This window comes from Amblyomma americanum, chromosome 10 (genome assembly GCF_052857255.1).
Source record: "Amblyomma americanum isolate KBUSLIRL-KWMA chromosome 10, ASM5285725v1, whole genome shotgun sequence".
NCBI lineage: Eukaryota > Metazoa > Arthropoda > Arachnida > Ixodida > Ixodidae > Amblyomma > Amblyomma americanum.
This window is the reverse complement of record NC_135506.1, coordinates 5,592,390-5,606,103: the sequence shown is the minus strand read 5'-3', so window position 1 is coordinate 5,606,103 and position 13,714 is coordinate 5,592,390. Positions and strand designations below refer to the sequence as shown.

Genomic DNA, 13,714 nt, shown 5'->3' with positions numbered 1-13,714 from the left:
ACGGTCCACCTGCTCACCTTAGGCATTCACACACCCTTTGAAGAACTCCGCGACACTGCTCTCAGCTTCCAACAGACTTGTCTGCTTACAACCTCTGCAGGCAGAGCCATTCTTCACACACACTGGCAGCACCGAGGCCTCGCAGACCCCCATCCTCATGGGTGTATTCTCCACTGCCATCTGCACCCATCTCTACCTTGACTCTATCCCCTGCTACATGCACCACAAACTTCAAATGGCCAGAAGACAGGCCCGCCTTTGACATCTCGCGGAGTTGCGTGACTGCTTGCCTTGTACCGCTCCTAACACTATTTACGGAGTGACGATCATATGTCAAATGTTGCAATTCGTTTCGGCTGATACTCAAATGCGCCAGCCACTCCCATCTTGAGCCGTCTGGGGAGTATTGCATAGCACCCACCGGGAGGAGGAACGGTGCTTCCAAACTGCCACTTTAGTAGTTTCCATCCGCAACACCTCCACCACTTCTGCCAATAATTGTGGATTCACCAGAGCTGCTGCGAAGATTTTCGGGATGTAGTGTCATAGTGATACGATACAGGTGACTGTACATAGAATGCTGAATATCAGGTTTTCTGTGCTTCCATTTCTGGGAGTTGAATTGGAAACTACCAAGTATAGGGTGTTCCATTGGTGTGCTGTGGATATGCTGTATGGAGTGTGCACATGAGCAATTTGTTTACAGTGTTAGTAAAGCTTGTTAATTATATTTGTCCTTGCAAACGTAAATTTGATTCCATGGAGAAAATAAACACAAACCCAAAATTTCAATCCCCTAATTAGTTTCAGCATTGGAGAAAGCACACTATTGTTCTTTCCTGCTAGAATATATTGGTATTTTTCAAGGAGCATAGGTGAAAAAAAAGCTATAAAAGCATTTCCCAGCTTTATTTGCTAGACATATGCATACAGAACTTTTCTGGGTAGATAAAGGTCCAATTACCAAAAGAGTCGCATTTGTACAACCAGGAGATTAGGTCAATATTTGAGAAACCAGGAGATTAGGTCAATATTTGAGAAACTTCGACAATTGACGAGATTAAATGTTCTGGCTGCATTCTCGCCGTTTTTCATTTGCAGTGTGAATACTTAGAGAAAAAAATAAAGACAGCCTTGGAATGCAGATTGAGACATCGATGAAAGAGAAGTGCAAAAAAAGGTGAGAAATTATTTTAGAGTCAAAAAAGGAATGAAAGGAAGAACACAGAAAAATAAAACGCACATTTTTATTGCCGTCATTTTGCAACAAGTGAACAGAGTTTTAGCCCAGCTAAAACAAGGTATTGAACAAGAATAAGCCTCTGCAGCAAACATTCATATAAACAAAAGGCATATTCCTTTTAAACTAATTTTAATACTTTCCACATTAATGCATGCACAAGGCATGAAACGAAGTACATGCTAAAAGGTACACATCTGCAAGGCACATTACAAGCAAAAAGGCTGCACTCCTGCAAAATATATTCTTGAAGTGCATGTTAAAAAGATTCATCTCATCGTTAACGCTTGCACAAGTCCAGAATGTGACAGATAAAGGTGTCAAGACTCAGTCAAGCCGTGGCACCCAAGGCAACAATATCACATAGCACCAACAGGTGGAACATAATGGTGGAAGGCTGTTCGATTCAGTTTGACAGTGCTAAGCAAGATACAAATTGCCAAGGGGTCACGGTGCTAGCTTTAGAAACGAAATAGCTGACAAATGATGTGAAGAGTATGTAATCGCTATAATACGTAAGTTTTAATCTCAATGTTGAAGCGGGCCGCCGCGGTGGCTTGGTGGTTATGGCGCTCGGCTGATGGCCCGAAAGAGGCGGGTTCGATTTCGGCTGCGGCGGTGGAATTTCGATGGAGGCGAAATTCTAGAAGCCCGTGTACTGTGCAATGTCAGTGCACGTTAAAGAACCCCAGATGGTCGAAATTTCCGGAGACCTTCACTACGGCGTCCCTCATAGCCTGAGTTGCTTTGGGACGTTAAACCCCCATAAACCAATGTTGAAGCTGTTAGCAGCCAGTCAGTGATGACTGATGACAAACTGCAACATCACCTTCATCAGTCCGACTACTACCCAATGCAGGACCAGAAGCCCCTTGTACATCCCTACAAGTACACCTGTTCTGTGCCATCTGCAGACACTTTGTAGCTGCAAATTTCACAGTTCATCCGTGACCTCACTGCCTGCCGCCCCTGCTAAGCTAGCCTTCTTTTTGAATTCACTCCATTACCCTCGTCTACATCAGCAACATCAACAAGGTATGTCTAACCAGTAGCAACAGCACAAGATCCCATCACCTAGTGAAACAGAGCACCTCAACAGAACAGTGAAGTGCTTTGGGAGGTGAGACATCAAAAGCCATATTTTGGCCCACACAAATTGAGTTCTGGATGAGTACGCATGGTTTCATTGCAACCGTGTTCTGTCAGCCACAGTTATTTCTAAGCACACTGCACTTGGGATACTTTCTGCTGAGTGACGTTTCGAAGGTGCTAATTGAAAAGATGCAAGCTTTAACCCATATTCTACAGTTTGCTTTAAGACTGCTAACAATGCAACGTGGGCAAAAGAAAATGATAACAGGGGTGACAGAACTGACTGTCAAACACTGCTGAGTTTCACTAAGTCTGCATGTGATTAACTACTACTGTCAAAGCACAGCACCCATGACGCACAATGTTGACCTGTTGAATATGCTCACAATATGCCTTGCCTAGCTCTGGATGCGAACAAACATGCATTTCCAAACAGCACCACAAGATTTATTCAACAATAAATTGTAAAGCATTGCAGCAAAATACTATCACACAGAGTTGGTCCACACGAGATGTGCACACTCTGACAACAGCATGCAACGAATCACTGTTGCTTGCCACAGGAAGAGGCAAATAAATGAACACTGAAAAGGCTTGAAGTAAGGGGACGATGAAGAAAAATAGGCACATTTTTTAGTAGTGATCTTGCAACAAGTGAATAAATAAGGCTTTTGCCCAGTACAACGTAAGGCAAGAAATTAAATCGAAACTGGCTGTGCTACCTTTGCAACAGATGCCTTGCTATATATTCTTAAACTTAAATTAAACAAATAAAATCGTAACATGATCTTTGGCATGGGTTCCACTGAAAGAGCAGTGTATGCACAGACAGCCATTAATAGAGTATAGAAACCAAACTTTTTCTGGATGTTCTGCTTTTGCAATGATGCACAAGGAAAGTGGCCATGTGGAATTCACCTATGCCCGATAAATAACTCAATTTCTTCTCTCACGTCGTTCCAGTTTCGACAGCACGACGACATAGTTTGGTTCAGGTTATATGAAAATGGCAATTTTACAGCTGCTTCACTATCTGCTGTCATTCCAGCTCGTTAGGCAGAATGATGAATCAGCGATTTTGCGCATCAGGTGACTCCAAGTGAACTTCGGTGTAACAGCCATTATTCAGCTTTTGAAACCAAATCACATGAGAAGAAAGTGAATCATAAATTATTTATTCGGGCATAGGTGATTTCCATAACTCACTGTTTCAAAGAAGATAAACAAGTAACTGAAAATTCGGTCTTGGTTTCCACACTCATAGTATTGGCTGGCTACTCTAAGACTACATCTGATATCCTGAGGTAACTTGCGATCGCGCACCAGCACTCGTGGTTCAAGGCATCAATCTGCGTACCCGTGCCAGGATGACAGACAACATCACCTTGCACGACACCTGCGAGGCGAAGGTAGTTCGACAGGATGTAGGACTTTGCCGAGAACACGGCAGCTCTTGTCTGTTCCTCGGTTTGCTCGGTCACTTTCATCACCTGCTGCAGAAGTGAGGCGCTTCCACTCAGAGCTTCAAATGCTACTGCTGCTTGCCTGTCAAGCCTCTGCTGAGTGAGAAACCGAACGGCCAAGTTCAGGAAACCAGTGTTCCTTCGGACAGCATTGAAAATACGATACGACACTCTGTTCACATGAGTGTCGTAGTCAGTAGCAAAGTTCACAACAGATCTGTTTTTGGTCATTGCACGCGATATAATGGCCATTCGTTTCGTGCCAAACCTGCGTGCGACATCTAGCTCCAGCTTTGTAATTGTTGTGTTCTTGGAAAGCATAAACGCTATAGACTTGAGCGACCTCAGCGAAATCTCTGAGCACTTCAGCTGCATCTCTGACAAAGTCTCATTCGTTATCAGTGCCTTGGCAACTTTTGCAAACAACCCAGCGTCTGAATCGTCATTGGCAGTTGCGACTTCAAGACGCTGGAGTGTTCGGTTCGAAACGAGAGCTGCACACAATGCCTCTGTGGTCGCCTTATGTTGTGCTCTTATCTCGATAGAAAAAACCTTGATGTCCGTGTTTGTGGCAAGGTTTTCAAGTAGCGCACAAATGTTACTTTCACTAAGCTCGGTGGTATTGGTGAGGTGGAGCTCTGTTGGTGACTCAGCAGGGAGCGCCACAGCTGCGGAGAGAGGTGGAATGTCTGGCTCAGCCCAGGTCATCAGGATGCGACTGTAGCCTTTGGCTTGGGCCATATGGAACGACAGGTTTGTTCTGTAGTGGATAAAAGAAAAGGCCAAAAACAGTTTTTTTTTTCCCGCAGAAGTTGAGAAACTTGCAACTATTTGCTAATGCATGGTTTAAACAGGGAGCACGCAAAGCTAACACAGATCTGAGTATGTTTAGAGAGCTTTAGATATGTGCACCAGTACAGTGCGGCAGATTGTACCGACAAAGAATCAAAATCGTAGGCAATCACGCACCTGTCTAAAGCCCTTTAGTGGGATTTTCTTGGTGCATCACTGATGATGCCCCCTAACGACCTACGTGTTTGAGAAAGCATGTTTTTGAACGCATGCTTAGCGTACCGACTTACTGTTTCAAGCTCTACAGGTTGTCAGCCGCTCTGTGCTACACACAATGCCGAAGGCACTTTTTCTAGCACTAAGTGAAAGTAGTGTCACAACAAACATGGCAGGCATAGCATGTCGCAGCTTCTCCCAATCACCGAGAGTACCTCAACCCCTTAAGGGTTCACGACAACCTCTGCTCCTCACAAGAGACCCTCCACTTTTTTGCTTATGACGAGCTCACCTTGTCATAGTTGTTTCGCTGCTTTTTGAATGGCGTTTTGCATTTAAAACATAGATCGCAGAACCTGTTCTTTCATCAGCGCTTGTATTGAGAGTTTTCACAATAGGTGGCAGAAGGCGCTCCCTGTGTGTTGAGGCTCATACTGTTAGCATAACATTCTCCCGCGCCGACCACTCCGACGAGATCAGTAATCTCGTTGGTTAAAAAAAAAAAATGTTTCACCTCCTCCTCCTCTCCCATGCTTTCAAACAAACAGCATCATCCGTGCGGCATTATAGCGCAGAAGAGTGTAATTCGTCGGATGATGATAGTGCGAGCGATGATGTCAACTTCAAGTTCCAGTGAAGAAGATAATGACAAGACACTAAATGACAGTGATCCACAAGGAAACAAAGAGTCTGGTGTAGGTGGTGTGAGAAAACCCTGTGCAGAGTGCTGCGTTTTGAGCACTACTACAACGTTGGTAGCTTCCAGTAGTCTGGAGGGAAACAATGGACAAATAGTGCATTTTGTGTACCGCTATTCAAAACCAACCCTTTCTTTCTGATGTTTCAACAGTGGACAAAATATAATGGCCAATAAAACATTACTTTAAATGGAGTTATAAAATATTGCTAAACAAAAAAATAAGAAAACACGATGTTTATGAACTTGCCAGGTCAGTGGGTTATTGCAAGTCTCCAGCACAATGGTTCCGTTGAAGTCAATCCTATAGTAGGATGCAACTTAAATAAAAACAGCAGTTCTTAACATTGGGCCATGGTTCGCAGCATCCTGTATTACTTCACTAGCCAATCACAACAATAATCAAAATCAGCTTTTTAATGTTTGACCTTATTAAACAATGCAGGTATCGAAATTCTAGAGCTAATGACATTTTTCTTGTGATTAGCTTCTTGTTTAGGTAACAAAGAAAGTTTTAACAATGCACATTTTTTTTTGTTATGGAAGAATTCTGCGTGGCGGTCATGAATGTGAGCAGACTCGTTTACATGAACCCTACAGTGGCTGGTTGATGAGCTGAGCAAGGTCAGCCCAACTCGAGCACTGTCTGTTTATGTAAACTCTACGACCTTTCCATCAGGTGAGGAGGGTGCCGAAACGCCTTCTCTCCACAAACTGATTCCGCTGCCGCTTCCACTGCGCTAGCTTGGGGTGCACACAACAGCCCAGTGAGCAATACGGCAACGCCCAGGAAGCCCTTATTAAGGCGAAGGCCTTTAATGGCTCATACTCACGCGTCCGGTGTAACGCTGTCTTCCACGAATAACCCGGCAACTAATCAGGATAGCAGAAAACGAATCGTAGCATCAGATATAGGGGACAAAATGTAACCCCCACAACAAGTTTTATGACTGTGGAGTTATTAGTTAATTAATTATAGCCAATGATAGCGAAAAAACAAAGAAAACAACCAAATGCGTCGATATAGCGACGGGAGAGAGTGACATCACACCCGAGGTCGTCATGGTAACAACGCGTGCGCTGGTGGCGCCATCTGCGCGCCAGCACCAGAGAAGCCAGAGAAGGAGGAGGCCAGAGAAGTAGACTGCAAGCGCCAACAACGTTGTCTAGATCGAAAGTGTGGCAAGGTAGATGCCTTTCGGAGTGCCACTGGTATGGGAACCTGCGAAGCTAGAATCGCAGTAGGCGAGGCCAAAGGCTTTCACCTTGCGGCACTTTAGATTTCCAAAGTGCTCCCATAATTTTTTGGAAAGGTCTTATGATATCAGCAACTCTCATGGCACGCCCGCAGGGCGTGACCACAGAAGTATTAAACCAGCTCCTGCTTCTGTTCTCCCCTGCAGAAAATGCTTTCCTCAAGCAAGAATGAGGAATAAGTGTAGTTTGTGCAGCAGGCTGTGAGTCAACCCATCCCTTGAGGCAAAGTTGAGAGGTTGAGTCCAGTCAACTTGCTGACCCAGCTCAGCGGCGTTTACATGAACGCAGTAACCGGTTTTCTACTCGACTGCTAGACTCAATCAAGCACTGTTGGGTTCATGTGAACGCCGCTTCTGTGCTCTAAAGGCTCACAGTATACGGCCACAGCACTTGGATGCCTGTTCATTTGTCTGACAATCGCTTTATGCTGCTTCATTCTTTCGAGGAAATTCTTGTCAAAAATTCGTTCGCTCTTCAAGCTACAACTCGCTTGCAGTCAAACCTGATGAGGGAACCGCACAGGTTCTGAAACGTGGCATTTTCTCATTTTTCGAAGGCATTCCTTTTTAACTTAAATTCTTTTCCTAACCAGACAGACCTCTATCAAATGTTCACTTTTTTGAAACACTATCGTCTGCTGTAAAATGTTTTCAGAGATATTCTTGTGTTTTAAACATCTCATTGGAGCATTTCGTGACATTCATCGGCCTTTAAAGCCATTAAAGGGTTAAGGAACAACTTGTGACGACAAGGACATAAAACATTAAGTTGCCACAGTCAACAAGAACTCAGATGCACGGTGTCTCAAAACCACAGGCCAAAGTTGGGCGTCCCAGATGTGCTAAAAGCACACCACCGGAGTGCTCCTCTAGATGCAGATATATGTCCTTCATTACACGCGCTTTTCGGTTTACTAGATGCTCCTGATATCCTGAACTGTCATGCTTGTTCATGCCACAATGTTACATTAGATTTATAGCTATGAGATGAGCTACTCAATCTAAGCACTGTATGTACTGCTTACAGAAGAGATGGGGTTTCTAGCGGCAATTTTCAATGACAGTGAGTTCAAACTGAATGATCACACTGCATAACTAGTGCAAGACAACTATTAATGCAGCGGGGCCACAGCCAATCAAGCATCTTCTCAAGTCGACAGCACCACACACATGAACATGTCATTGCTTGGATTTAATCTTTTCTGACTATACCTAAAGAGACTACTCAAGAAAAAAAAAAAAACTTCCCCAAAAAGTGGGGCGTGGGACATGAAGGCTTGGCTTTCTTTTTGGACTCTGGGAATTTCCTTTTTGGGAGGAACAGCCTGTGCATAGGCAGCCTGCAATGTTAACGTTTATCTCTAACAGAGAATTTGGATTCAATATATTCGTTCATGCAGACTCTTATGTATGCATATGCTTGGAAATGTTCCAAGCATGTTAGTCCTAATTACTGCTGAACCATGATTACAATAGATTTGTTTCCAAACTAGGCTCAAAAAGAATCAGCGAACACAGGGATTTACACACATCACATTTGCAAATGCCATCACGCAAGTACTTATTGCAGAACGTTACTTTTACGCGACTTCAAACGTGTCTAAGGGCAGAGAGGGCGCTTACCTTTCCTGCTCTGTGCCCTCAACGTCACAGAAGAGTGCTTTTTTCAGAGTGCTGTTCTTGCGAAGCATTCTGCAGAAGGCATTGACTGCTCGCACGCTCACATGGTTCCTCTTGAGGTCGATAGTTTCAAGGGCACTATTCTTCTCCAGTCCTCTTGCAAGCGCCTCGGCAGAGCTGTCGTCGATATGACAGTAGGTCAACTCCAAGTCACGCAGGCCTCTGTTCTTTTCCAATGCCTCTGCCAGCGACTCTGCGTTGCCACCACTGATGTTGCAACTGGTGAGCTCCAAGTGCTTCAAGGTCTCGTTCACGGTGAGCGCTTCGAAGAAGCATCTATACTGTCCTTCTTCAATTTCGCTCAAACGCAGCTCGGTGAGAGATGTGTTCACTTTCAGCGCCTCCGAAATCGCCGTCAGATTCGCGATGTCTTGCACGCTCTGACTGAGCGTCAGCTTCCGTAGCGATTTAGTGAGCCGCACAAGCCTCGCCAAAGAGTTCATACATCCTCTCGAAAGGTTGTTCCTGCAGATGGACAGTTCGCCAAGTGCGCGGCACAACTGCAGGGCACGGAAGATGCGGTTCACAGTATTCTGCGACATGCGATTGCCACTGAATGTAACCGCGGTAACTCGACTGGCGTTTCGCCTAAGCAAATCCGCCACCGGCCGGGACAGGGACGCGCTGATGGTCAAGCTCGACAAGTCGAGGCTCTTGAGATTGTGAAGTCCCGCCAACCCTTCCGACAACTCCTCTTCGCTGACAGGCGTGTCGCCTTCTGCCCGAAGCGCCAGGTGCTGAACGTTGAGGCTCTGGCCCAAGGACAGGGCGAGGGTGAAAGCAGGTCTGTAGAAAAGCACCATCCTGACGCCTTCCAGCGTGATGGACTGCACACATGGGTGCGCCTTCGGCAACCAGCAGAATACAAAGGCAGCGTCGTAGAGCTCGTCTTCGTCGCTGTACTGACGCCGATCGGTGCTCAACGATCGAATGGCCAGCGTGGCCGGCTGGGTTTCTATAAGTTCAAGGCTCACCGGGTGCAAGACTCTGTTCCATGGGTCCAAAGTGTGACAGAGCCAGCAGTCACCGTGGTCTTTGTACTGGCAACTGCGGTCGAAGTCCAGACCACGCGCGGTCAGGCGGGCCACAATCAGGTCGGGATACGACATGCCTTCGCTCGAGACAGTAGCTTCGGACGCGAGGCCTTCGACGGTCTCGCCTTCTTCAGCCGTCATGTTGAGGCCAGCGAAATCTCGTCGAGATGAGCTCAGCAGCAGATGCCACTAGGGTACAGTGAACTAGATATTCTAGTGCACTGTAGCCAGGGGCGGGGATCAATAGATGGTACCACACTTCCACAGCACGTCCAATGTTGCTTGCCGTGGGCTGGAATGAATCACACGTACTAGAGCTTCGCGTAAGCTGCTCACCTCTACTGCGGCGATTGCAGCATGCTTGCGCCAAAGAGCACAAGGACGGCGCCTCGTGGACTCGTACTGATCGTTGCCCTTCTAGAACACTATAACCCAACCACCCAGCGGATCTCTGCCGTTTTTGCGTAATAGGCTGCCGTCTACCGTCGTCGACTGGATTTCACTTGGATTGCGCTGCTCTCAAACTCAGTTTCGGTTCCGGTCTTAAACACAGGTCTTGCGGATAAAGTGTGTAGTTGTGGAAAACAAAAAAAAAGTGAATAAATCGACAAAAATTAAATATTAATGGCTGAAAAACATGCATTGTGTATCGGCACACCATGCGTTCGTGAGGATGCGGTGACCTTGGATGTGGCCTGAAACGATGAGATAATTAAGAGTCCAGAAAGACAAATGTTGGCTGTGCGAACCACATGTTTGTTTTCAGTAACCAGGTATTTTATTCGAGAACATTATTGCGTTTCGCATAAAGTTAATCGCTTCCAAGTTACATCGGCTGCTGACGCTGTCATGCAGGTCTGCAGAGGTCAACAGGGAAGTGTACGAGGTTAGGCCCCACCCTTTTGGACAGGATGGCATCCACTACGGTGGTGCCACTGGCAAGAAGGTGGGTAGTAGGATAGGTCGCCAGGCAACAGCTTTTTTGGAGGGACCCAGAGCTCTGAAGGAACCAGTGTAGAGAAGGAAGAATTAAGATCAAACGGACAATGGAACCATAGGGGAAGAAAGAGACGCAAGCGCCAGGGCCAAGTTAATTCAGATATAGGTTTCATTAACATGCAAGGTGGCAGGAATAGACTGAAATGGGAGGAAATAGAAGAACAGTTAAGACAGGAGGAATTAATGGTATATGGTTTAGCGGAAACACATTTTAGAGACATGAAGCAACCACCCTGTAACCCAGACTATGCATGGGAATATTGCAATAGAACAGAGGGCAGCAGAAAGGGAGGTGGAATTGGGGCATTCATTCATAAAAGTATTAATTTTCAAAGGGTTAGACTGGGATGCAGGGAACATTTATGGCTAAAAGGAACAGTGGCAGGCAAGCAAACACTCCTTGGCTTTGTATACCTGTGGACAGGGGTTAATGCCAAAGAGGAAAACAGGAAAATGTTAGAATGTATTGCAAGCGACATTGATGAGCTAGGAGGACAGGGCGAGATAATTATATTAGGCGACATGAATGCACACATAGAAGACCTGGATGGGTACACGGATTCGACAGGAAGCATGCTGCAGGACATGTGTGACAGGCATGATTTAGTTGTATGCAACAGCACCGAGAAGTGTGAAGGGCTCATAACATGGGAGGCGGGGAGTCTGCACTCGATGATAGATTATGCACTAATGTCACAGAGGATGTATAACAGATTAGGGTTAATGAGCATAGATGAAGATGGTTCCAGAAGTCTATGTAGTGACCACAAGCGTATCAAGTTGAGCTTCAGAAGAAAAAGCAATGTAGGACTGAAGCAAGATGAACAATCAGGGGGAAATTTTTACTCAGAAAAGCAATTGGAAGTAGCAGCCAAACAAATCGAAAAAGTAATTTTTGAGGATAGTGAAACAGAATGGACTTATACCAAATTAACTCGATTACTGGAGCTAGAGCTAGCTAAGGTGCGAATAAAGCTAAAAAGGAAAAGATGCAAACCCAAGAGTTGGTGGGATGAGGTGGTCAAGAGGGCAATAGAAAAGCGCAAGGAAGCATCCAGAGAACACAGATATTCCAAGAAGAGGGGGGAACCAAAACCCGAAGTAGACAGAAAATGGGATACCTTCATAAAGTGTAGAATTAAGGGACGCATCCTATTTGATTAATGAGAAAATTAGAAGAAAGGGTGCCCAATGGACGTCAAAAGTAAATAAAAAGGATAGAAAAGCAGCCCAAAAATTCTGGAAACATCTAAATGCAATGAGTAATAAAACTAGGCTAGAACAAAGGTTTATTGTTACAGATGAGGGTATTCGACTAGAAGGGGATGAAGCAATAAAACACATAGGAACAAGGATGACGGAAAAATTTTCAGCAAAGCACGTGGTACATAATTTATCGAAAGAGTATAGACCGGTTACAGCAATAGCTTCACTTGAGCAAGGAGAGTGGGAAAGGGCAGAGAAGAAGGTTCCTAGTGGCACATCAACAGGACCAGATGGTATCCCGATTATGTTGATAAAGAAGTTAGGACCAAAATCCAAGCAAACATTAATACAGGTAGTGAACAAAACGATAGTGGATGAGAAAGGTCCCCGATGAATGCGATTAAGTAGAATGAACATGATATATATAAGGGAAAGGGGGACAAAGCAGACGTAAGTAACTATCGCCCCATAAACAGTGACATCTGTGGTTTACAGGGTGGTGATGCAAATTATAAAGGATAGACTGCAGGCTTGCGTGGAGAACGAGGGGGTGTTAGGGGAACCGCAGAATGGGTTCCGGAAACAAAGGAGGTTGGAGGACAATCTATTTTCATTGACACAGTGTATAGAAATTGCGGAAAGGAACATAGGCCCTTATTGCTAGCATTTCTGGATATTAGGGGAGCCTATGACAACGTTACTCAGGAGCATTTGTGGGACATATTGGGCACATTGGATGTGGAAAATGGAGTAATAATCTTTTAAAAGATATATATAGAGGTAACAGAGTGCTCATAAAATGGGAAAAAAATGTATCAGAGCCTGTAGAGATACAGCGGGGCTTAGACAAGGATGTCCTCTGTCCCCTTTGTTGTTCATGTTGTACCTGCAAGGTTTGGAGGCCAAGCTAGAGGGGAGCGGACTAGGCTTCAACCTATCTTTTTTCAAGCAAGGGGAATTGATTAAACAGACATTACCGGGACTAATATACGCGGACGATATAGTGATAATGGCTGACAACAAGGAAGACCTGCAGAAGTTGTTAGACATATGCAGTACAGAGGGAGATAGATTAGGCTTCAAGTATAGTAAGGAAAAATCTGCAGTCATGATATTTAATGAAGAGGGCGGCGAGCATAGAATACAGGAGTTCGTGCTAAAAGTAGTGAATGAGTACAAGTATCTTGGGGTGTGGATAAATAACAGTGTTGAGTATCTGACAGAGCATGAAAAATATGTAATGAAAAAAGCTAATAGGAATGCAGCTGTCATGAAAAATAGGGCACTGTGGAATTACAATAGGTATGAGGTGGTAAGAGGGATCTGGAAAGGGGTGATGGTCCCTAGCCTGACCTTCGGAATGCGGTCCTGTGTATGAGGCCAGATGTTCAAGCAAGGCTGGAAATTAGGCAACGGGGAGTAGGGAGGTTAGCTTTGGGAGCACATGGCAATACACCAAATCAGGGGGTACAGGGTGATATGGGATGGGCGTCTTTCGAGAGCAGAGAGGCTAGCAGTAAGATAGCATTTGAGGAACGATTGAGAAAGATGGAGGAAAAGCGGTGGGCTAGGAAAGTTTTCAGATACCTGTATATAAAGAATGTTGACACGAAATGGAGAAAGCGAACTAGAAAATTGACAAGCAAATATCTGGACAGCAGTAAGGGGGCAAATCAGCAATTATCGGTTAAGAAAAAGGTTAAAGGTACAGAGAGAGCTTTGTGGAAAACAGGGATGCTGACGAAATCGGCACTGGAAACATACCGGACCTTTAAACAGGAAATTGTCAAAGAAAATATCTATGATAATTGTAGGGGAAGTTCTTTGTTGTTTGAGGCCAGGACTGGAGTTTTGCGGACTAAGACGTATAGAGTCAGGTACCAGGAGATAGACACTTTGTGCATTGCGTGCGGAGAGGAGGAGGAAACGGCTGAACACTTGATACTTTTCTGTAAAGGGCTTCACCCTACAGTGGAAGGCAGCGGGGCTGACTTACCCAAGGCATTGGGGTTTAGGGATAGTGAAGGGAAAGTGGATTT

The 13,714-nt window shown here is 45.1% G+C and overlaps 1 protein-coding gene across 1 annotated transcript; it reads right to left on the bottom strand.

The window, feature by feature from the left end:
* Positions 1-1,228: 1,228 nt before the first annotated feature.
* Positions 1,229-9,941, bottom strand: LOC144106727 (uncharacterized). Its single transcript, XM_077639573.1, has 2 exons — positions 8,380-9,941; positions 1,229-4,555 (listed from the first exon to the last, which is right to left on the bottom strand). Exons 1-2 carry the CDS (start codon positions 9,609-9,611, stop codon positions 3,607-3,609), a joined length of 2,181 nt encoding a protein of 726 aa, XP_077495699.1. The 5' UTR covers positions 9,612-9,941; the 3' UTR covers positions 1,229-3,606.
* Between the last annotated feature and the right edge of the window lie 3,773 nt (positions 9,942-13,714).

Bases quoted from the DNA above. Each gene is read 5' to 3' on its own strand.
- LOC144106727 (XM_077639573.1), bottom strand. From the start codon at position 9,611: ATGACGGCTGAAGAAGGCGAGACCGTCGAAGGCCTCGCGTCCGAAGCT. The intron at 4,556-8,379 runs GTAAGCGCCCTC...TATCCACTACAG, and splicing joins GAGGGCACAGAGCAGGAAAG to AACAAACCTGTCGTTCCATA.